Source organism: Conger conger, chromosome 7 (genome assembly GCF_963514075.1).
Source record: "Conger conger chromosome 7, fConCon1.1, whole genome shotgun sequence".
In the NCBI taxonomy this organism is placed as follows: domain Eukaryota; kingdom Metazoa; phylum Chordata; class Actinopteri; order Anguilliformes; family Congridae; genus Conger; species Conger conger.
This window is the reverse complement of record NC_083766.1, coordinates 15,726,342-15,750,272: the sequence shown is the minus strand read 5'-3', so window position 1 is coordinate 15,750,272 and position 23,931 is coordinate 15,726,342. Positions and strand designations below refer to the sequence as shown.

The 23,931-nt window shown below is 41.1% G+C and overlaps 2 protein-coding genes across 2 annotated transcripts in view; both read right to left on the bottom strand.

Moving 5' to 3' along the window:
• Nucleotides 1–4,421, bottom strand: zgc:101583 (uncharacterized protein LOC494104 homolog). Its single transcript, XM_061248298.1, has 6 exons — nt 4,148–4,421; nt 3,878–4,021; nt 3,526–3,582; nt 3,088–3,178; nt 1,548–1,708; nt 1–1,312 (listed from the first exon to the last, which is right to left on the bottom strand). Exons 2-6 carry the CDS (start codon nt 4,017–4,019, stop codon nt 675–677), a joined length of 1,089 nt encoding a protein of 362 aa, XP_061104282.1. The 5' UTR covers nt 4,020–4,021; nt 4,148–4,421; the 3' UTR covers nt 1–674.
• A 6,215-nt stretch (nt 4,422–10,636) lies between these two features.
• LOC133133195 (von Willebrand factor A domain-containing protein 7-like) overlaps nt 10,637–23,931 on the bottom strand; it is a 35,789-nt gene continuing 22,494 nt past the window's right edge. Inside the window, exons 9-16 of the mRNA XM_061249275.1 lie at nt 22,949–23,128; nt 22,475–22,607; nt 20,487–20,633; nt 19,964–20,056; nt 19,293–19,561; nt 15,535–15,668; nt 14,943–15,102; nt 10,637–11,754 (exon numbers count right to left, since the gene is read on the bottom strand). Coding sequence (XP_061105259.1) covers nt 11,365–11,754; nt 14,943–15,102; nt 15,535–15,668; nt 19,293–19,561; nt 19,964–20,056; nt 20,487–20,633; nt 22,475–22,607; nt 22,949–23,128 — 1,506 coding nt within the window. The 3' untranslated portion in view covers nt 10,637–11,364. The remainder of the gene's footprint in view (nt 11,755–14,942; nt 15,103–15,534; nt 15,669–19,292; nt 19,562–19,963; nt 20,057–20,486; nt 20,634–22,474; nt 22,608–22,948; nt 23,129–23,931) is intronic.

Here is a 23,931-nt window from a genome sequence, read left to right as displayed (position 1 = left end):
TTTGGATTACAAGAAGGAATATTTTATTATGCATTACAGCACATAAAAAGGTCATTACTATAAGAATATTGCACAATTAATTAAATTTTAATAAATAATCAATTATACTTAAATTAGTAGAAAATCTAGCTGAAAGATCACAGCCTATGGTTTACTCACTATTAATGCCAAGGTAAAAATTATTACAGTCTATTGTTACACATTATTCCAGAGTCATTATGTACATAACTCAAATTACAACTGCTTAAATAATAAATTTAAAAAACATTCAATACATTGGCATTTTTTCCTGACAGTACTTTCAAATTTGATGTATCATTTATCAATATCAAATTTCATATGATCCGCGCATTTGGCAAAAACTGAAGAGGGTATTGGAAAACAATACTGATAAAAACAAAATTCATACATTAAACAAGGCACCATGAAAGTGGCAATGCACGCTTTAGTCTACACTCCATTACAAAACACTTTTGAACGTTTTACCCTAACAAAGGTAAAAAGTAAACATCAAGCTATTACCATGACTTCAGTGTATAAAATAAAGGCACACATGGGATTCTGAATGACTTCACAAGCATTAGGGCATGATACAGCTCCTACAGTATAATAAGTTCAAAACTGACCTATCATGCAATGCAATCCAGGGTTATAAGGTGTTGGTAGGGATTATGTTAGGTAATGATGGCAATATTCTTGTCTGGCAAGTTCCCTGTTGTGGCTCTGATCCTGGAGGACTGCCCATACTCGTCAGTGGGAATCTCCTCATCGGAAAGAGCAATGTAGGGTTGACCCCAGGTGGATCCCTGGTGGTCCTGGTGCAGGAAGAGTGGAAGAGTGTCCCAGCTAAAAGTAATGTCCTTGAAGGCATGGAGGAGGAAGATGCCCAGGATGATGGTGAGGAACCCACTGACTGTGCCCACAGCGTTGTCCACTGTCATCCGAAACCACTCCTTGAAGAGGATTGCAGAGCATGCCATGACCGAGGTGGTAAAGAAAACATAATAGATGGGTGTGACAATGGAGGTGTTGAAGATATCCAGAGCCTTGTTCAGGTAGTTTATTTGCAAACTGACACATGCCACCAGAAGCAGCAGCAAGACCCAAAACAGGGGTTCCTGCAGCACAGCCTTCCCAGAGAAAAGCTCCTTGATGCCAATGCCCAGGCCCTTCACACAAGACACGGACAAGGACCCAATCACAGAGCAGATCAGGATGTAAACCAGCACGTTGTTCTGTCCATAGCGTGGTGCAGCCACGAATATCAGGATCATACTGCTCACCACAACGCATACAGCAAACACAATGAATCCTGCAACAGGGAAAAGATTTCCGTTTGTGACAGGCTAAGGACAGTAACCTGCAAACCTACAATTGTTGGCCAATTTCCTTGCACAAAAAAAAAGTGCAGATTGTTAGTCTATTCTTACAGACACTGCAGATATACAATAATTAAAATTATTCCAAGGGGTTTGGCTTATTCATTGGGTAGCTTGTTTAAAAAAGATATTTTCATATGCACACTGTCAACACAACATGGTCTTTACCTGGATCTTTGAGCTTCTCAGCCATGGCACTTAAGGTAGCCACTTCCTCCTCTTGTGGGGCATGGAGAACCATCACAGTGGAACCCAAGATGCACAGCAAGCAGCCAACCTTCCCGTGAACATTCAAATGCTCATTCAGGAAATAGGACGACATGACTGCACTGTGGAATGAAATAAACATAAACAAATGTTGAGGTCTTTTTTTTTCCATGAGCCGACAGTTTTTACATATGTAAGCTTAGATGATCAAGCTGGTTTAAGCTGTGTTTTCCACCTTTAGCTGTTCAACTAGCTGACCAACCAATATAGTTTGCTAGTCCACCAGCTTACTCTTACCACCTTAACCAGCTTCGACACCAGCTAGAGATCAACTTTGACTAGCCACAGACCAGCTATGACCAGCTAGAAGTGTCGAAAACACATCTTAAACGAGCTTAGAATCCTAGCTGGTCTTAGCTGGAATTTTCAGCATGGTTATTTCGGTACAGATGGAAAATTGTATGTGGTAAACTTAAAGGTACAATACGTAAGATTTCTGTGTTAAAACATTGTTACAAGACCATTGTAAATCCATTCCTATCGTTGAAAAATACTCACTGACATGCTGACTCACCCTCTGCCTGTGCTTATAGTCCTTAAATACTGGTTTCAAAATATACAGTTGACGGGCCATCACTCTGTACCAAAACATTGTACAGCTGTACAATAATTCAAGCTCATTGTTTGAAAATTGGTTCTAATTGCCAGCGCCAATGGCGTGGAGGCTTATTGGGATTATTCGTATATAGCTGCCAACATTACACTCCAGACAAACTATCACTGAAACTCTGTATTCTATTGCTTATTATCGAAGGAGGACTATATATCTAGTTATAAAACAATACCAGTTCGCTATCGGTAGCAACAATCAAATTAGCTTGATGAATTTACAAATATCTACGAACATAGCGTTATGATATTTATAAATTCGCAAGATAACTAATATTAGCTTGTTGATGCTACCGATAACGAACTAGTATCGTTTTAGAACTAGATATGTATTCTTCGCTTGGATAATAACCAAACGTATACAGAGTTTCAGTGATCGCTTGTCTGGAGCGCAATTTGGGCAGATACACGTTCCTTTCATCTCTTTACGTGTTCAATCATGCATGCTTCGCTAAACCTTTATTTGTCTCAAACTGTAAGTTGTAGGAAGTGAAAACTTCAAACAGACAAAACATATAGTGTTGTGCAGTACACTAAAGTCAACATTTCATGAAGTCACCTGTTCGGCGAACATGTTCTTACTAGAACACCACGAAAAGGTAGGCCCCCTATCGCGTTTGTCACAGTCAACTTTCCAGAACAGCGCATGTTGTGGTTTGAGGGTGTGTGTTGTTGCAATTCCTCTCTTGACAGTTAGGAGTCCGAAATTACCTATTGTCCCTCTAAACTGGCAGCGGATTTTCTTATCACTTCGTGTGACGAGCTGCATGCAGATAACATTTCAGGCGTTTTGATTGCATGCTAAATCCACACCCAAGCCCCTTCTACGTACCTCACCAGAACACTGAGAGCTCCCAGCGGTGTCACAAGTGTGGCCGGTGCAAAAGCATATGCTGCGAAGTTTGCTGCCTCACCGGCTCCCACTGAAAAAAAAAAATCCCAAAACAAAAAAAAAACTAAAAACAACGCGATCACATGAAAACGGTGCAGGTTGACGTATTAATGCGCTTTTATGCGAATTTAAGTTACTGTGGGCGTTAACATTTTGCTGATTAGGCCAACTACTATTAAGAAAAAACCAGTCTTCTCTCAAACAGAAGAAAGCTGTGTTTGTCGCGGAGTACGGGGGGATACTGCAAATAGATATAGTATTGACATGGTATCACTCTCCAAAATAAATGGTATAAAGTCAAAAATATTCTGATCAATTGTCAATCATGTGCTGTGGATTTGACAGACAAGAGTAACAGCTATAGACTTGAAAACCTACTTGATATAAGTCCTGCCCACCACAGCCATTCCTTGAGGTAGGCATGTCCACCTTGTCCTACATTAAACAAAGCAATACACAAGTATAAAGTTAAACTGGGTAAGAGCAAGAAAGCCAATCGCGTAGAGTAACAGTCATCGGAAACAGTGACGGCATTATCCAAAATTAAGTTCATGGTTTTGGTTAGGACGACGTTAGTCGTCAAACTAACGTTAGTTGAGACTAGCTTTATTTCCTGATTAACTGTAGCACATGTCTACTATCTTACAAAGTTTAAAGACACAGTTTGAAACTACCACTAATTTCACAAAAGCATATACTTTATAGAAAACAATGAATATCGCATGCTTACCAGCTCTCGTTGAGCCCCTTTTCGCTAGTCGCAAGAGACCCTTCTTCTTCAGAATAAAGCTGCCGCCGATAAAAATACTGGAGCTGACTGCCAGGGAGAGGCCAATGTAGAAGTCCAGTCGATTGACAGCATCGAGGTCCATAGCTAGGGAATCCGTTAAACAGATAGCTATTATGCACGTTGTACAAATATCAAGCTAACATTGACCAATAGAGTCTTAGATTATGCTGACTAGCTAAATACAACATCTGAGAAGTGCTACCCACATACCGTTAGCGAACTAGCTAGGTAGCTAACGTTAGCTAGCTACTTGTACTTCCTTGTTAGGAGCCAGTGCACAATTCGCATTCAGTCGTTTCAACTGCTGCGTTTCTCAGTTGATTGATGAATATTTAAATCATTAATGTTAAGATTCCTAGATCTGTCAATAATATTTTTATTTTTCCGGCCACCGAATCCATGTTCGTGACTGAAATTCGCTTCCGATTGATAGATAAGCGTCGGAACTGTCACAAGAAAGTATATCCCCCTTACAAAACTTATCCACTCCGGGGTCACGTTTGCGGTTTCCGGTTACGTTCCCATTATGCGTAAGTTAGCGTCATGAGTTAGCGTCAAGTCGACAGCGTAGTTGCCATGCTTGGTTGCTATGATGCGATCTATAAGATACATTTGCCTGATTCGTATGTTAGCGTCAACCAGCGTGTCTTTTTGTGAACGGCATACGCTAAGTCATTAGTCTGTCAATAAGCATGTATTTAGTCCGGTGTATGTAAGTTAGCGAAACATATAAATTGCCAATTTCCCTTCAGTTTAAGATAGCTCATCTCTCGGTGGACTAATATCAGTACCGCTAGCTAGTTAGTGAAACGGACAGCAAACCATTCGGCAATAAATATATGTAGAGAAGTAGATAAGCATGACATAGGTAGATGTATTTATGTTAGCTCCCTAGCTAGCAAAATAATAAATATTTAGCTAGCGAGACAGCCAGACGGACAGATCGCTCGCTAACTAGGAAGATAAGCCATAGCTGTTTTTTTATTCCTAGCTAGCAAGGGATCTTTCTATGTAGCTAACTAGATGTAGCCTATATCGTGATTCAATGTGTATAAATAATCGAGATATTACATACGCAGCCATACATATTCACAAAAGCATCGCTAGCTCGCCTATGCAGAGCCTATTACACACAGCAGTAAACAAATATGCTTGACGTCATTGCAGAGACGGAGCCGGAAACGTGACCCCGGAGGGGATACGTTTTGTAAGGGGGATAGAATTTGTTGACAGCTGCGTCCCCGTTATCTTTCACTCTACTCCTCCACTCCAGTGGAAGTATGTGGAGCAAAGGAGTGAACGGGGTATTTCAAAGCTCGTTTAAGAAAACTGGGACATGTTTTTCGGCCCTGCCGTCATCAAAGTCATGTCCTGTGTTGAAGAAATAGCTCTATCATAAGCGTTATTTTTTACGGAGCTCACACATATTCCCATAACCAATTAGAGATCGTACATGTGGTCAGCTCTTTTAAAGCTACAAAATCGCTTGTAAGTCTCAAGCACAAGTTGCATAGTAGGATACAGTAACCTGTAAGAACATGAACCTGACATTGCGGTTCGAGACACAAATTAATTAATATATAACAAGCAACAGGATCAAAGTAAAAAATCTATACAAACATAACCATTTACTGTAATCCCAGAATCCCAATGTGTCCGATCTGAACACCTTGTACAGTAACAGTTTATGTTCTTGGCTATTGTCAGTTGCATATCACATACGCTAATTCAAAAAAATGTCAGCTCATAGACCAGACCAGCGAATCCGGGTACTTTGTACTCACCCCTTCTCGGGTGTAAGTATAACATTGCGGGAATAGGATATTTTACCAAAATTAGCTATAACTTTCATATGCCCGACAAGCTGAAGGCATTTTGAGCATTTCCATACCAAGTTGACATTTTTACAATTCGTAGTTCGAGAACGAGAGCTTTGTTTGACACCTGCGACACAGTCCGCGGGCACACTGACGTCACGTTAAATCACTTCAACACATCGATATATCTATCTATACAAATTACATATGCTACTTATATACAAAACAGAGCTAGCTAGCTAGCTAATGTTACTTGATACTGGTGCTGAGTTGCTATCTATCTATATATCTATCTCTAAATCTAATTTATTTATCCACTGCTGTCTGTCTATCGATCGATCCGGCGAGAATGTGTTGAAGTGATTCAACCTAAAGTCAGTGTACCGCCGGACTTGGCGCAGGTGTCAAACAAAGCTGTCGTTCTCAAAAACTACTCATCGTAAAAATGTTTTTGGTACGGAAATGTTCAAAATACCATAAGCTTGTCGGGCATATCATTTAAAAACATAAAATTTTGTTGTCAAATATAATTTTTACCCCCGAGAAGGGGCGTGGCTATGGCGGTGACGTGATGCCGGTCTGGTCTATGGCGTTGTCCTGCGTGCTATAGGCTAATAATTAAAATACATTATTTATCTTTAGTTCACGCACAGTATGACTTATACACACTTTTCAGTATTTTTCCACAAGCCGTGCCTTTAACAAAAAAAAAAAATATATATATATATATATATATATATATATATATATTTATATATATATATATATATACAGCTGGCAAGGATTATGAGTATTTGGTCTTCAGATAAGCCCTTTTTAACTTTGCTATAAGATCGGAATGTGCTAACTACCCCCTTCTAGGAGAATAAGACATTAATCTCACAGGCTGTCTGTCTGCTTGGGTGAGACAGAGGAAGATTCTTAGTGCATATTTTCTAAGCACTTAACTCAGAAATGGTTGAATTTGTAATACGAATTATAATAAAGGTTATTTTTTTATCACGATTGTCTCTGTGTTAACACACATTGTCAATAAAAAAAATTACCCTTTCTCGGACCGTGTCACAAGTGAGCCTGTCTTCGGTGGCTAGATGCAGTCCTTAAAATAGAACTATCGCATATAGTAGTACTATGCTCGCTACTGATTGGATACTGTCTCAGTGCTGGGTGGAAGTTCTAGGGTGGTCTCATAGAGCATACATTGACCTTGGAAGTCTGACTTAAGCCAGAGCAAAACCATTGCCCATATATGGATTTCCTGATCAAAGCACAATTTTACTTCGGGAAAATGATTGGCCTTTTCACACAACCATTTCTATCAGTCTGTAATTTAACATGGCGTTTAATATTTTTTAAAAATATTTCTATCCGGACTAATTTCTCTCTTAAGCGGCACTGGGTTCACTGAATTCCGATGCCGCTTTCCAACCAAAATAATCATTTCGTTATTCAGTTCAAACAGTTAAAACAAGAGCAAAATAAGATTCACTTCAGCAAAGGGAGCAATTAGAGCTTACACAGGTGGCGGGTATCCTCTCATCTGTTTACAGATTGGTTCAGTCTCCTGTGTGAGTCCATACTGTAGGAGGGTTTTTTTTAGGCCCTCCTCCTAAAGCAAAATGATTAAGATACCAGAATTCCCACCACTTACCCCTCACAACCACCAAGCATTTCCATTGATTCTTCTCACTTTGAAAAATGAAAGTAATTGATGATTGATGAGTATATTTGCAGGGAAAACATATGCATGGGACACACTACCTATGTAATCTTTTGTTGGGTGCCACTACATGTAAGGCTTACACAAGCTGATGAGTTGTAACTTTGGCATGTAACTCTCGGCTACCAGTGCTGCCCACCTTAATTTGTTCAATCTTCTTAAGATGCAGCTGGTATACCAGAGGCAATCGAGAGCAGGGCATTTCACTTTGCATCAGTTTCCCCCAATGCTACCTCAGCCACCAAGTGAGTAGCTCTCGCAAATCAGCTGGCAAGCGCAGTGTTAGAGGCTCACATCCACTTTTCTTGCTTTCAAGTGAAAACATGTCTCCCTTTCCATCACTTCAGCTTTGTCTCTACCTCTATCTGTTCCTTGCTTCTTTTCCCCTCTATCCCTCATTTTGGTCCATCACTTCCAATCATTGTCATGAGTTTCCCTTGTGCTGTATTGTGCTCTCTTTCCTATTGGATTTAATGTTGCTTGTTGCAGCAGTAGTATTGCCAGAGGCAGAATGAACAAATCTTGTTACGAGTGGATGATGTGAAGGAAAATCTAAAGGAAGAAAAAAAGAAGCTGAAGCTGAGGCCCTTGCTGGAAGTGCAACACCTGTGCAAACGCCGAAGTGAATTTGAACAGTTGGCCATATTTTTAACCCCTTAAGTCTCACTGGGCTGGGCTGGTGTTTTTTTCCATTCAGTCTCAGTTTCACAGTGAAATTTTCAATCACTATGGAAACAGGATATACCATTTGAAAGAATTGTAAACTGTGTAAACTATTTCAAGATGCCATTGCTTTAGCGACAACAGCACCTTATTTTGTAACATGGTTGGCAAAACAAGCATGGGCGGACTTTGACTTCTCTGCACTTTGGAAATCCACATACTACAAGAAATGCAGTAATGTCAGGGTCCAGCAAAGCAAATGTAAAAAAAACTATGCTTGGAGAAACGTAGATAGAATGTTCATTTTTTACTTAGAATTTGTCTGGAAGAATCATTGCTATCCGTTTTGCTGTTGCATACTTCTACAAAAGGACCTGTACATAGAAATGCTGTTATCTAAATTTTGCATAGGCACTCTGGAATACCATGAACTCATGTACGAGCTTCTCTGACCAGTAACTGTAATGCAATTGCTAAGTGTAGGCTTTCTCCCCATCTGTGAAAATTTCTGTCCAGCAAAGAACTGACAATGTGCTTGTTATTGAAGTGACAACTGAAAAGCATTTTAGTTAATGATATTACCTTTCCAACAGTGTATAGTTTGTTAGGCTTGCATAAAACAAGAGAACCTGCATAGCGAATACAATGAAAATACCTTCATAATATCATCCATCCATTATCTTAACCCACCTTTTCTGAACAGGGTTGCAGGGGGGCTGGAGCCTATCCCAGCATATATTGGGCGAAAGGCAGGAATACACCCAGGACAGGTCAGCAGTCCATTGCAGGGCCCACACCATTCACTCACACCCATGGGCAATTTAGACTCTCCAATCAGCCTATTAGATATGTCTTTGGACTGTGGGAGGAAACTGGAGTACCCGGAGGAAACCCACGCGAACACGGGGAGAACATGCAAACTCCACACTGAGAGGCCCCAGCTGACCGGGATTTGAAACCAGGACCTCCTTGCTGTGAGGCGGCAGTGCTACCCACTGCACCATCTGTGCCACCTACCTTTATAATACGTAGTCAATAATAAGAGTTTTCAGTGACGTGACCCCATTTTAAATAGCGTGAGCATCTAAATACATTCTGAAAATATTTTATTATAATTCAGTAAACTTATAAATAAGTAGCATGCCTGCTTTTGAATAATAAATAGCATGTGAAATTGTGGCTTGTTGATGGGGGTTAGGTATTTGACAAAAACTTCAAGTTAGGTTTTGTGTTTTTCATGTTCTGTATTCTGCCTATGTTGTTAGTATCTTCGTGTTTTTGTTACCTTCGTGCACAAAGTAGTCTCCCTGTCACTTCATTCATTCGTTTCACCTGTTTCACTTCCTGATTGCTTCCCCACCTGATTCCCATTCCATCTCGTTACCTGTGTATAAAAACTCCTCTGTTTGTGCAGTTAGTTGCCAGATTGTTCTGTGTTTATTCCATGCTCTCCAGCGTTTTCATATTGATACCTGTTTTGTTTTGACCTGTTTCGTCCCTGACCATCGAGTTTAGCTTATTCCTTCTGTCCTGTTCTGACCCGTAGTTTCTCGACCTGTTTCTGTTTATCGACTTTCGTTTCTGGATTGTGTTTCTGTTTAATTAACCCGTTTGTTTTCGACCCATTGCCTGTGACCGCGACTATTCTTTGGATTATCCTCAATACATCTGTTTGCTGGAGATCTGACCCTTTGCCTGGACTATTGCTTACGAACTGCCTTATCCCTCTTATAACTGTTTGCTGGCTATTGACCCTCGCTGTACCAACCTACCCTGAGAAAATAAAGACCTTATTTTCTAAAGAACTTTTGTTGTGGTCTCGCTATTGGATCCCCTGTTCTGAGTGCCTGATACTTCAAGCAATGGACCTCAATGAATATACAGTATAAGTATACAAGATGTTATTATTGTCATTATTGTACTTATTTTTCATGATCGTCTCAACCTGTTGTGTCTGAGGAGAGTGCAAGGAGAGGCAGGTTGAGACAGAGAGATAGGGGGAGGGTGACAGGCGGGGGGAAGTGCAAACACTTTTTTTCAGCATAAAAAGGGAGGGGTTCCACCAAACTCAGCAACCTTAAAGCACATCATAAGTCTCATATAGGAGTGACCTCACATTTCTACAGGAAAAAGGTACAGGAACTATAGGAAAAATGCTTACTCTGAAATGCAACTTGAAAAGACATCAGAGATTTCACACTGGACACAGACATTTCAGCTGTAAATAGCTGCTTCCTCTTTATAAGTTCAGGGAACAGTTTTATGTTTTTGAAAGAAAAAATACTTGGACCTCTACAAATACTGAAGGTAGGAATACAGAAAAGTAGATTAAACTTGATAATCTAATTAAGATGCTGTTCTTCTTGATGTATTACATAATGTATTCTTTTTTGCTGTATGTGCTTGGTATTCATTTAAAACCTTGTTCAATTATTTTAAAAAAAAACAGTTTAATTCTTGAAGGAACAAGTGCTATTTTTACATGCATTTTACGGTTTTATTACAGTTTTATTGAATCAGGGTCTGAATGACTGATTTTAAGTTGCCTCTTGAAGACAAAGAATACTTTGTCAGGGACATTAAAAAGATTATTTTATTAAAGTATATTGATATAATGTACAATTTGGTTTCACCATGTACAAATAAGCATGCATTAAGCATTTGGCAGTGAAAGTGGCTAGTGAAGTTGAATGCAAGCAGTAATTCTCAGATGTTTACAGATGTAACAGATTATTGACATGGGGGAGTACGGCTGAGTGGAATCCAGTCAGATGGAGTACAGTGTTGGGGAGTGTGGTCTAGGGGATTGCAGTCTGAATGCGGTCTAGTGGAGTGTGGCCTTTACACCCTGGCTGTGATTTATTTGCACAATTAAGTCGCATATTGATAAACAAATAAAATCTCATATCTTGTTCATAAAATCTTGCACAAGAAAGATGAAAGTTTTAATTTGTGGTACTATTCATCTGCCTAATCATAATGCCCTCTTGACAAAAATCACAGCAATGCCACAAGCTACAACATTCAATATGGCTGACCAACTAATTGTTTTTGTTTTCCAGCATAATGTATTCTTAAAGAAGGACAAATTGAAGGGCAATTTATGAAAAATAATTTCCAAGCAAAGAAGATATGAAGATCATTTGTGGCTGCAACATGTACAACTTGCCATCTAAGGAGTGCCCACAGGTTACTAGCCTCATTGTTAGAGCTGCTGAGTGTGTGGTTCAGGCCTGAAGGCCAGCCAGGAGGACAGTGGAAATGAGGAGGAGTAGCACCCTGAGGGCAGTAGCACTGCTGGTGGGGCTGGGGGCAGGGCTTGGTATGGAATGGAAGCATGTGCCCACATTACCCACGGCATCCACCGCCACTAACTCTACATAGGGCGAGCAGCAGGAGGCATTGTATGTTGCAATGGTGATGTTGACGCCCCCCTCCCCCAGGGAGGTGGTGGTGTCAAGGGTGCCATCCCCCAAGCGGAATGACACTCTTCGGATGCCTGTCCCATTCCCGTCCGTCAGGCTGGCGGAAAGCTCCCACCACGATTCACTGCAGTTCATGGAGCAGTTGCTGCTCACACTCACTACCTGGCACACAGGTCGGCTGAAGTCTGTCACCTTCCGGAAACAGGAACAAAGTTACCAATGTCTGCAACCCTTACACTACAGTTACCAATGTTTTGAACCTTTAAAAACGAGAATGAATGATTTGGAGAGAGTTCCATCCTTCTTGACCTCTGTCCTGTATTAAGCCTTTCCACAACCTTTGTGTATCAATGTGATGAATATTGGACGCATATTCAGACCTCTCGAAGCATATGTACAATCATTAATCCTTTCCACTTTGGCCCCCAAGAAGGGAATTTCGCCCTATTTTGTACTATTCCTATAGAAGTTTCAATATCTCAAAACTACACTCATTGAGCACTTTATTAGGAACCTACTTATTCATGAGATTATCAGCCAATTGTATGGCAGCAGTGCAATGCACACAATCATGGAGATACGGGTCAGGAGCTGTAATGTTCACATTCACCATCATAATGGGGAAAATTTTTTATCTAAGTGACTTTGACCGTGGAATGATTGTTGGTGGCAGCCAGGGTGGTTTGAGTATCTCAGAAACTGCTGATCACACACACTAGAATGGTGCAAAGAATGGTGCAAAAATCCAGTGAGCAGCAATTCTGCAGACAGAAACGCCTTGTTAATGAGAAATGTCACAGGAGAATGGCCAGACTGGTCAAAGCTGACAGGAAGGTGACAGTAACACAAATAACAACACATTACAACAGTGGTATGCAGAAGAGCATCTCTGAAGACACAACGCATCATAATTCTAAGTGGATAGGCTACAGCAGTAGAAGTCTAAAAAAAGAAGTCTAAAAAAACCTAATAAAGTGCTCACTGAATGTATTTACTACACACACATGCTTGAAGTTAAATTGAAGAAGAGGCTTGTATCATTCATAAATTTGAGAGGGAACAAATATATGTCAGAGCATTTACATACAGTGTACACAAAATATACACCTTATTTTTTCTAAAGTTTAATACTGACTATCTCAATTTCTAAGTCATGGACCAACCCAGAATTACTTTATATTTGTGCACAAACTTGATCTTAATGTGTGTACAAGATGTAGTAGATATCTACAGGCATTCAAATTCCACATGAGTTTTCCCAAAACTGCACCCAGATGTCCTCAAGTGTCCTCAAATCTCTCCAAATACAAAACATTGCATATTTTTTTGTCCAGACATATGAATGAAAAGCTTACTTTTCTATTAAACCCAGATTTATTTTATGCCAAATGTAAAGAAAATGAATGTGCTTTATTCACATGTATGAGAGAATGTTTTATAAAGCATGCCCAAGGTGTCGAAAAGGATTACTCACCCTTACGAACAAGCATCACTTTTAAAATGGAACTTTATTTCAAAATTAACCAAAGCCCCCTTAGCCCCGTTAGCGAGTAAAATCTATCGGAAGTGTGACGCAAAGGCTCGTCTCGCACATCTGGATATTGAATCTGCTATGTGAGCACAGCAACATTCCTAAACCATCCATCGTCAGAATATGACAGATTATACCTTGTTGGAAAGGGTATGAAACCCCCTAAAAGAAGCGTGTCATGTTTTACATTAGTTCAGGATGGAAATGACCTACCAATGCAAATAGTTCAAGATGGCATTTGCTTAGGTACAGTTCCGGCAAAAACATCTTCTTCTCGGAAATGGCTGAATGGATTACGAAATAAACTTCAGCCTTAGTCAGAAAAAAGCCAGGTGGGACATTTGGTTCCATAAATATGTCTGTATTGAATCATTTGCAAAACAATGTATTCATGCAACCTCTGAATTGTTTATTTTTGTTCTTATTTTGGAACATGATTTTTTGACGTAGAGAAATGGTATCAATTAGATTGTCTGAGTCTGTGATGAGGTTGTGGTTGTGAATCCGTGAGCATGGCATGGGGGAGCCTGCAGTTTTATTGCCGTGCATTGCAAACAAGAGGATGATACGAATTTAAATATTTGAGATGTCAACATCTCAATGACACAGGGCCAGAGCGGATGAGGTTAAGCCAGTAGGCATGCTATTTCGCTGTTTTGATCCTCTTCATGGTACTAAATGCTATTTTAATAGGTGCAGTGGACATAGGAAGGACCAACACAGACTCACACAATTGGCAGCAGTGATAATCGCATGAATAAGTAGGTGTGATGTTCGGCGAGTGTGTTTAGGTGGTAGGTATTTTGAGCATGTGAAAAACAGCTGAATCTCTTGACCACTTCTGCATGCTTTTATACATTTAGTTGCTGCCACATGATTGGCTGATTAAATATTTGCATTAAGAAGCTGGTGTTCCTAATAAAGTATATTAGCCCAGCACTAAGACACCTGTTTGTACTTAAACGACTGATAGAAGACCATGATTAGTTGAATCATTTTTTTTTTTTTAAGATATTTTTTAGGCCTTTTTCAGCTTTATTGGACAGTATATAGTATAGAGAGACAGGAAGAATGGGAGCGAGAGAGAGGGGAAGACATGCGACAAATGTCGGACGGTCGGATTCGAACCACCGACGTCGCAGCTCGCAATGAGCATGCGGTCAGTGCTCTACAGGCTGCGCCACCGAGACACCAAGTTGAATCATTTTAGCATTTTAGCATATAGCTACTCTCGTTTTTAATGTGGGGAATTTCTCACAGTTTTTTTTATTTATTTTTTCACTTTTTCTCCCAATTTGGTAGCCAATTGCACCCTATCTAATCCAATTTGTGTTAGCTGGGGATACACCGCTTACGACCCCGTCCCTTCGGCAGCACAGATGGAGAGCAACACACCTTATTCAAGCTGTCTCGTCTCACAGCCCGTGACCGTAATTCCGAGGCGCACTGGGGTGCATGCACGCGACGATCCCCACTAGTCCCTGCTGTGTCCCTCCCTCAGAGCAGCGAGCCAATTATGCCACTCCATGAGAGCCGGCCAAACTCAGCTTTTGACAGGACCGGGAATTGAACCCCGGGCCTCGGTGTGCAACTGTAACGTTCCCACTGCTTCTAACTAAACACATCATGCCCCTGTACAACATTTAAAAATACTGCAGTATGTTCAGGTAGTAAGTGATCAACATAAATTTAACATAACGTGACTGTTGCTTGTGCACATTGCTCTCAATCATCGCCTGTGCTCAATTACAATTACTTTATCAACTTAGATTATCAAGGTAGTGCAAATGGGGTAATTTTTACTAATTCATTTTGGTATTTAGCTTACTGTATGAAATATAATTGTTACCTGGTTGAGGACAGTGATGCGGAGCACCGCATAGTTGGAGTCGCCGCCACTGGGGGACTCAGCCTCAATGGTGAGTGTGACGTCTGTGCCTGAGGGTGTACTGCCAGGAGCCTTGAGCTGTACTGACCCCTGAGCACTTCTCCCACTATCCAAAAGCAGGCTGTGGCACAGAAGAAACAATTATCTCACAGAATAGATAGCCCCTGCTGCTCCCTCACACAGCACAGACAGAGATGCCAGTCCTTCCAGTTTTTCATGATTTTGTGATTGCATAATTCAACACAGAGTCAGAAATAGGCCTAAAACTAAGGAAAAAAGTTTGTGATAAATAAAATAAAAAAGGCAAAACCTGGCACATAATTTTGCAAAATACAGCCAAAAATCTTATTTTGTTTGCAAAAATCACAGAATTATTTTTCGCAAAATCTTGGGGGGACTGCTTACTGCTCCCTCACAAAGCACAGAGCAGAGAGACCAAACTACTGCTTCACACATTACAGAGTAGGGCAACCTTATGGTCTTTTCAGTCTGTATTGATAGATCGACCATGCCCTGTATCAGTCAATGCTTTCCACTCAAAACTCACTCCTACCTGGATGGTGCAGAGGTGATGAATCCCCTGTCGTCTCGGGTGCGGATGGTGTAATGTCCTGCCATCCCATTAGACCGCACAGTGAAAGGAACAGTGAATTGCACCCCAGGCTCCATGGTGCCATTAGTCAAGGCCTGACGTGACACCATAAACAAAACACCCACTGTGATATCACAACCACAAATCAAATCAGTCACTGTCACAGGAGCTGGGTGTTAACTTGGATATTTAAGGCTGTGATCACACTGCACACACTTCGTAGGCTCGAAAACACGTGGCACACTACCTGTCTTGATTTTATGAAGCCTACTCTGCTGCGAGCATCTTTTCTGTCAATCACTTGGCTGAAGTTCTAATGCTATTAAAAGCATTTGCAAAGTACTTTCACCAGGAAGTTTCAGACCTCTGAACTCCAATGTGTGAGATTTTTCAAAAATGAATATACAGTCAGGTCCATAAATATTGGGACATCAACACAATTCTCATCTTTTTGGCTCTATACACCACCACAATGGATTTGAAATTAAACAAACAAGATGTGCTTTAACTATAGACTTTCAGCTTTAATTTGAGGGTATTTACATCCAAATCAGGTGAACGGTGTAGGAATTACAACAGTTTGTATATGTGCCTCCCACTTTTTAAGGGACCAAAAGTAATGGGACAATTGGCTGCTCAGCTGTTCCATGGCCAGGTGTGTGTTATTCCCTCATTATCTCATTTACAAGGAGCAGATAAAAGGTCTAGAGTTCATTTCAAGTGTGCTATTTGCATTTGGAATATGTTGCTGTCAACTCTCAATATGAGATCCAAAGAGCTGTCACTATCAGTGAAGCAAGCCATCATTAGGCTGAAAAATCAAAACAAACCCATCAGAGAGATCGCAAAAACATTAGGTGTGGCCAAATCAACTGTTTGGAACGCACTGGTGAGCTCAGCAACACCAAAAGACCCGGAAGACCACGGAAAACAACTGTGGTGGATGACAGACAAATTCTTTCCCTGGTGAAGAAAAACCCCTTCACAACAGTTGGCCAGATCAAGAACACTCTCCAGGAGGTAGGTGTATGTGTGTCAAAGTCAACAATCAAGAGAAGACTTCACCAGAGGGAATACAGAGGGTTCACCACAAGATGTAAACCATTGGTGAGCCTCAAAAACAGGAAGACCAGATTAGAGTTTGCCAAACAACATCTAAAAAAGCCTTTACAGTTCTGGAACAACATCCTATGGACAGATGAGACAAAGATCAACTTGTACCAGAATGATGGGAAGAGAAGAGTATGGAGAAGGAAAGGAACTGCTCATGATCCAAAACATACCACCTCATCAGTGAAGCATGGTGGTGGTAGTGTCATGGCATGGGCATGTATGGCTGCCAATGGAACTGGTTCCCTTGTATTTATTGATGATGTGGCTGCTGACAAAAGCAGCAGGATGAATTCTGAAGTGTTTCGGGCAATATTATCTGCTCATATTCAGCCAAATGCTTCAGCACTCATTGGACGGCACTTCACAGTGCAGATGGACAATGACCCGAAGCATACTGCGAAAGCAAGCAAAGAGGCAAAGAACTGGAATGTTGTGCAATGGCCAAGTCAATCCTGGATCCGACTGAACATGCATTTCACTTGCTGAAGACAAAACTGAAGGGGAAATGCCCCAAGAACAAGCAGGAACTGAAGACAGTTGCAGTAGAGGCCTGGCAGACCATCACCAGGGATGAAACCCAGCATCTGGTGATGTCTAGACTTCAGGCTGTAATTGACTGCAAAGGATTTGCAACCAAGTATTAAAAAGTAAAAGTTTGATGAAAGTTTGGCTTGCTTCACTGATAGTGACAGCTCTTTGGATCTCATATTGAGAGTTGACAGCAACATATTCCAAATGCAAATAGCACACTTGAAATGAACTCTAGACCTTTTATCTGCTCCTTGTAAATGAGATAATGAGGGAATAACACACACCTGGCCATGGAACAGCTGAGCAGCCAATTGTCCCATTACTTTTGGTCCCTTAAAAAGTGGGAGGCACATATACAAACTGTTGTAATTCCTACACCGTTCACCTGATTTGGATGTAAATACCTTCAAATTAAAGCTGAAAGTCTGCAGTTAAAGCATATCTTGTTCGTTTCATTTCAAATCCATTGTGGTGGTGTATAGAGCCAAAAAGATGAGAATTGGGTCGATGTCCCAATATTTATGGACCTGACTGTAAATGGATACCAAAACTCTTACGGGCACACACACATGCACAATATAAAAAAAACATTAACTGACCACTTTATTAGGTATTTGACTTATTTTAACATTTTATTTTTTTATTGGTCTCCTGCTGCATGTCACACCTTGTAACTTCAAGGTGTGACATGTGAGTGACATGCTCTTTTGCATACCACTGTGGTAGCATGTGGTTATTTGAGTTACTGTCATCTTCCTGTCAGCTTGAACCACTCTGGCCATTCTCCCCTGACCTCTCTCATTAGCAAGGCATTTTTGCCCACAGAAGTACCGCTCAGTTTTTCACACCATTCTCTGTAAACTCTAGAGACTTTTGTGTGAACTGAAAATCAGTTTCTGAGATACTCTGTCTGGCATAAACAATCATTCCATGGTCAAAGTCACTTTGACTTCTTCCCATTCTATTTTGTCTTGGCTAGGCATGGACTCAACAAGACCTCTGAATGTGCCCTGTGGTATCTGGCACCAAGACGTTGGCAGCGGATCCTTTATGTCCTGAGGTGACTTGTTGTTCCAGCACATCCCACAAATGCTCGATTTGATTTGGATCTAGGGAATTTGGAGGCTAGGGAAACATCTTGAACTCTTTGTTATGTTCTCCAAACCATTCCCAAACAATTTGGGCAGAGCGGTGCATTATCCTGCTGAAAGAGCCATTACCATCAAGGGGCATACCTGGTCCGAAATGTTTTACATCCAAATGAATGCCCAGACCCAGAGTTTACCAGCAGAACATTGCCCAGAGCATCACACTCCTTCAGGGCTTATCTTGAAGCTTGTCTTCTTGCCACAGGGCATCCTGGTGCCATCTGTTCAGGGTCTCACTGGCTAATCGCAGTAACAGAACTAGAGCCCCCCGCCAATTAAGATTTCTTACTACCAGCAACAAATCAAATATGTGATAAAATAAACAGAGATATACACTCACCGAGCACTTTATTAGGTATTTATTAGACTTATTTTTTGGACTTCTACTGCTGTAGCCTATCCACTTAAGAGTTATGATGCGTTGTGTGTTCATTCTCCAGTTTCAGTGTGCAGTTTTTTGCACCATTCTTTGCCAACTCTAGAGACTATTGTGCGTGAAAATCCCAGGAGATCAGCAGTTTCTGAGATACTCAGACCACTCTGTCTGCCACAATCATTCCATGGTCAAAGTCAGTAAGATCACATTTTTTCCCCATTCTGATGGTTGATGTGAACATTAACTGAAGCTCCTGACTCGTATCTACACTGCTGCCACACAATTGGCTGACTAGATAATCTCATGAATAAGTAGCTGTAATGTTCGGTGAGTGTATTTGGGTGGTAGGTATTTTAAGCATGCGATTTTTGTTATTCCTGACCTACAGTAGGTGTGTGCCCACGAAATCTGGACCCAATCCATGAGTCTCAAGCCAAATGCTTGAGACATTATTCATATGAAGTTTGGTTTGTTACTCTTTTTTTTTTACAAAAATAATGGTTAAGTAGGATAATAGATAAACTGTTAAAGTCCAGTGTCTGTTTACTTACTGTCAGAGTCAGGCTGGAAGCCTTCAGTTGGGTGTTGGACTGCCTCTGGAAGCTGTTTTGGGGGGACTGGTGCATCCCATCCACCCCCTTCAACAGAATAACAAAACTTTCATCCGGGACCTTCTCCACAAACACCACATAATCCCCTTCTCCCAATGGCTTCAAGGTGCTGTTTTCCACCCTCAAACCAGATACATCCACCAGGGACACCTCTGTCACTGTGAGGGAATCCCCACCCACCACAGACAGCAACAAGGTGCCATTCCCACCTAAGAGACAATGAGAAACAGAGAGGCAGACAGCCATGACAGTTAGGTGATGTTAAAACAAAAGGAACATAATTGATAAAAAATAAGTCTAATAAATACCTAATCAAGTGCTCACTGAGTATATAATACATATATTATACAAAATGACTTTGAAATATCAGTTTGGTGTGGATCTTTTAATAGCAGTTCATATAGTATACTGTTGCTTACACAGGTGCAGCACCAGAGGCAATGTGATTGGGATGTGATCTAATATGGAAGTAAAATTTGAGTGGTGCAAGTCACTTCGGAGGAAATCTTAATGAGCCAAAAGTCAGTTCAGAAATACTGAAATGATGAAGGTGAGCCAGGTGCTGATGATGAATCTGATGGTGACTATTGTTAAACAGAAGTTTTGCTCACCTGCTTGGAGACGACCCTCTTTCAAGGTGAAATCATTTCCCGACCCCTCAAGGTCCTCTACAATGTTGTAGACAAAATCTATGCTACTTCGCCCTGGAAATAAATAAAAAAGTCCCGAATGTGACACAGTTTAATCTTACATAGCATTTTACCTCATGTGCTCTAACCTGCACTGAGCTCACCTAATACATTCACCTGCAAGTGCACTTACCTGAAACATGCATTTGCAGTATACCAACCAGCAGTGGCTAAGCTCTGCTTTATCAGTTTACCCACATTGATTCTCTGAGGAGATTTATTGTACATCGCCAGACTACAGATGCCTTCTATTAGTACGGCCCAGAAGCTCTTCTGTCAGAACTGTCATACACTTTTCATACATTTCATACACATTCAAATAATGGTTTCATACATATGCAAAACAAACACCTTGTACTTCCGCAAAAATCTCACATGTCCATACTGTACATCCCTCCACACACACACACACGCACACACACACACACACACACAGTGGGCTGACCTGTGACCTTCAGAGTGTATGGTTGTGTTGAGGTGACTCTGATTTCCCATAATCCGGTTTGGGTGTCCAAGCGAATCGTGTGCAGGTTCCCTACTACCTTTACTGTACCCAGGGGCCCATCTGAAGCAGAACTGCTCTGAGACACACCTGAGGGAGGGAGGAACACCAACTGATCACCAGCTGAGAACATTTACCTGGTGGCCCAGAGATACTGTATATCACATATCCTCCTGAGACCCAGCAGGTATGTATTTTGAGATATAAGTGTCTAGGCTGTTGCATTGAAAAAAGTTTTTACAAATCCTATTTATTTATTATCCTTGTGTAGGTTTCAGAATAGTACAATATATGGTTATATGTATAAGGATGACAGAAATCAATTCCAGTTCATTTAAGGAGATGGCAGAGAAAAGATGAAAAAACGTAGTTTTAAAAAACTGGTTAGCCTACCCATGATCAATTCTTAAAAAATGATTTTCCATTATATGACTGTGTGCGCTACAGCTACTTTGTGACTTGTCTTATATATAGTACATATTATATATAATATAATAAACTTGAACTTGAATTTATTGTCCGTTGTTTATTCTGTTGAAAGATGAACGAGAAAATTAAGATGATTGTTCTGGTGGAGAAACATAAAGTGATGTGCCAAAAGAACCACTGGGATCGAAACGGTGTCTACAATAAAGGTGTGTAAGGAGTATATCAGTGTGCAGCCTTCCTTCTTTTCATCCAAACTAACATCTAAATATTAGTAATTAGCCTACTTTTGTTCTTATAGGCTACATGAACTACATATACGCCACATAGGACTGGAATAAAAACAGCGGAGGAGGCCACACCATGCCCCAAATTTTCTAATAGGCTAAAGTAATGTAAAGAGAGGCCAGACATATAAACGACGGTCTAAGCAGGCTACGCCCTATTTATAGCAAACTTTTTACGTGTTTTATGGAATTTATATTAAACCCCACTTAAGCATTAATTAATCAGGATTACCGGAATGAAACATCACCCATTTTCATGTTGAATCCTGTTGCATTTTTATATGATTAATTATGAGTAATTACAACATTCAACTGGCTTATTAAGCGTTGCCGAGGGTGAAGCTGATGGGGTGGGGATGTTTATTGTCCTTTTGCCACAGCCAGGGAGTGAGGTGGTCACCGATTACGGAGATCCACGGGAGTTCCGGGTGAGACAGAAATTACACACGGACACTCAGAATGAAACGCTGAGTCGAGTCGCTGACCAAGTGATTAAGATTGATGGGAGGCCACTCGACCAGCAGAGGGCAGTGTCATATAGGGTAAGTTGGGACCCACATACAGGTGAAAACAGCACACAGCTTTTAGTGCTAAAAAGCCAGCAAAAAATGGTTTTTCAGGAGGCCCAGAAGAATTCAATGGCAGGTCATTTGGTGCAGGATAAGACACTTTATAATTATCCGATTTTATCCGATTGTATGGAGTGTACAAATGTCAAAAAGTAACCTTTAATTGAGATTCCCTTCGGAAGAATGGACCTCGTCAGGCCATTATATTACATTACATTATAGGCACTCTTATCCTGAGCGACGTACAACAAAGTGGAGCACAAAAGGTTATCACTTTGTGTTAGTCCTGTGGATTATGCAACTTGATACCCAAAGGCGGTACCCCTGGAACATATCTGGTAAGACTATTGCGGAGGCACAGTTTAATTTTATCTCCTGTGTGGGAATCCGACAATTACTTTTGGTCCCCTATAATTGGGGGGACTATGTACAATTCCTACACTGTTCACCTAATATGGATGTAAAAACCTATGTTTAACTTCTCAATCATTGTTTTATTTAAAATTCAATTTGCTGGAGTACTGAGCCAAAATAATAATAAAAATGTGTCAATGAGTGACAAGACCAGTTCCAGTTACATTACAATACCACCCTCTGCCTGAGTAATAGGCCACTGCAATCCACCCCACCAGGGGAGCTGTGCCCCTACCTGAGGGGCTGGTGAAACTGAAGGTGAGAGAGCTGCCTGTGAGGTATGTGGTAATGTTCCTCATGGATGCATCTACTGTAAAGCTGAAATAATCTGTTCCTCCTGGATTCCTCACCACCTGGAGAACTGTCACCTGGAGAAGCAGGGAATCAGAGAAGAAAGGGAAATAGACAAAGATACCAAGGAAGTGGAGGAGGCATGATAGCATTACATGTTACATTGACGGACAAGTGCACCAAGACAGAGGTGGAGGGTGTAAGCGTATCAGGGAAGCGGTGGAGAGGATAAATTTACCAGGGCAGAGGTGGAGGGGGTAAGTGTGCCAGTGCAGCGGAGGTATGGATTAGTACACAAGGCGAGAGGTAGGGGGGATAAGTGCACCAGGGCAGAGGTGGAGGGGATGAGTGTACCAGGGCAGTGGTGGAAGGGATGAGTGTGCCAGGGCAGATGGGGGGGGGGGGGGGGGAAGTATACCAGGCCTGTGGTAGAGGAGTCCACAATGATGTCAGTGGCTTGGGGCAGCATGTCCTTGGTGACCACTATGGCCTGTCCCCCAGAGGCCTCGGCCAATTCCTGGTACAGACGACTCTTTCTGAAGCCATTAGTGTCCCTTCGACGCCGAGCTAAGAGAGGATTCGTCAACAAGAAGGTCACCTACAAGGGAATGGAGTGAGGGGGAGAGAGAGATAGAGAAAGACCTAAATTTTGCACAGTTGAAAAGGGGGAAGCTCAACACAAAGACATATTGGTTACAGTGTAACTATGTTTCTCTGAATGAAGAGACTATCTCTCCACCTTATTATATATTCCACATTTACAGGAAGATCCACCAATAAGACGTGGTTACTTTTTATGACAAATCAGCTGTGCCGGCCATTGCCCTGATCAGTTCTCTACAAAGCATCTAAGTTGGTGTGGTATCACAGAAAATGTGATTGACCGTGTCTCCGAGCAGCCTTCACTCAAACCCCTTTCTCACAGGAATCCCGGGATATACACAGGATATTAAACCCCAAATCGATCCACGTTTGACCCATTCACACACAAATGGTCCCAGGAATGTCCCGAGTCCTTACCATTCACACCAGACCCTGGTCTTTCCCAGGTCTGCAAGTGGGCTGTCCCATCTCTAAATCATTAAAAGTGGACATTATGTTCCAGTGAATTGATCTGTAGGCTATATATTTTTTGCAATAAAAATAAATACATAAAATAATCATGGACAGTTTTGTTTATTGCCGATTCAACGTGGCAGACGGTGAGCATGAGCTATTATTTTTCTTAAGCAATCTTAAAATGTATAGGATTTCCTTCCTTTATGCAGTCGCCTAATGTAAGCAAAATGCAAATAATTACGGGAATACAATCATGTTCAAGCATCTGCGATTGAGAAGTACGGAATTTATGGCTGAGGGACAAGAGACTTTTGGCTGTATTTGGTGTTGTTTACTAAAGAG

Excerpts from the sequence above, each read along its gene's own strand:
- zgc:101583 (XM_061248298.1), bottom strand. The coding sequence starts at position 4,019 with ATGGACCTCGATGCTGTCAATCGACTGGACTTCTACATTGGCCTCTCC. Across the intron at positions 3,583-3,877 it reads AAGGGGCTCAACGAGAGCTG|GACAAGGTGGACATGCCTAC; the intron begins GTAAGCATGCGA and ends TGTTTAATGTAG. Across the intron at positions 1,709-3,087 it reads GCTCTCAGTGTTCTGGTGAG|TGCAGTCATGTCGTCCTATT; the intron begins GTACGTAGAAGG and ends TTCATTCCACAG.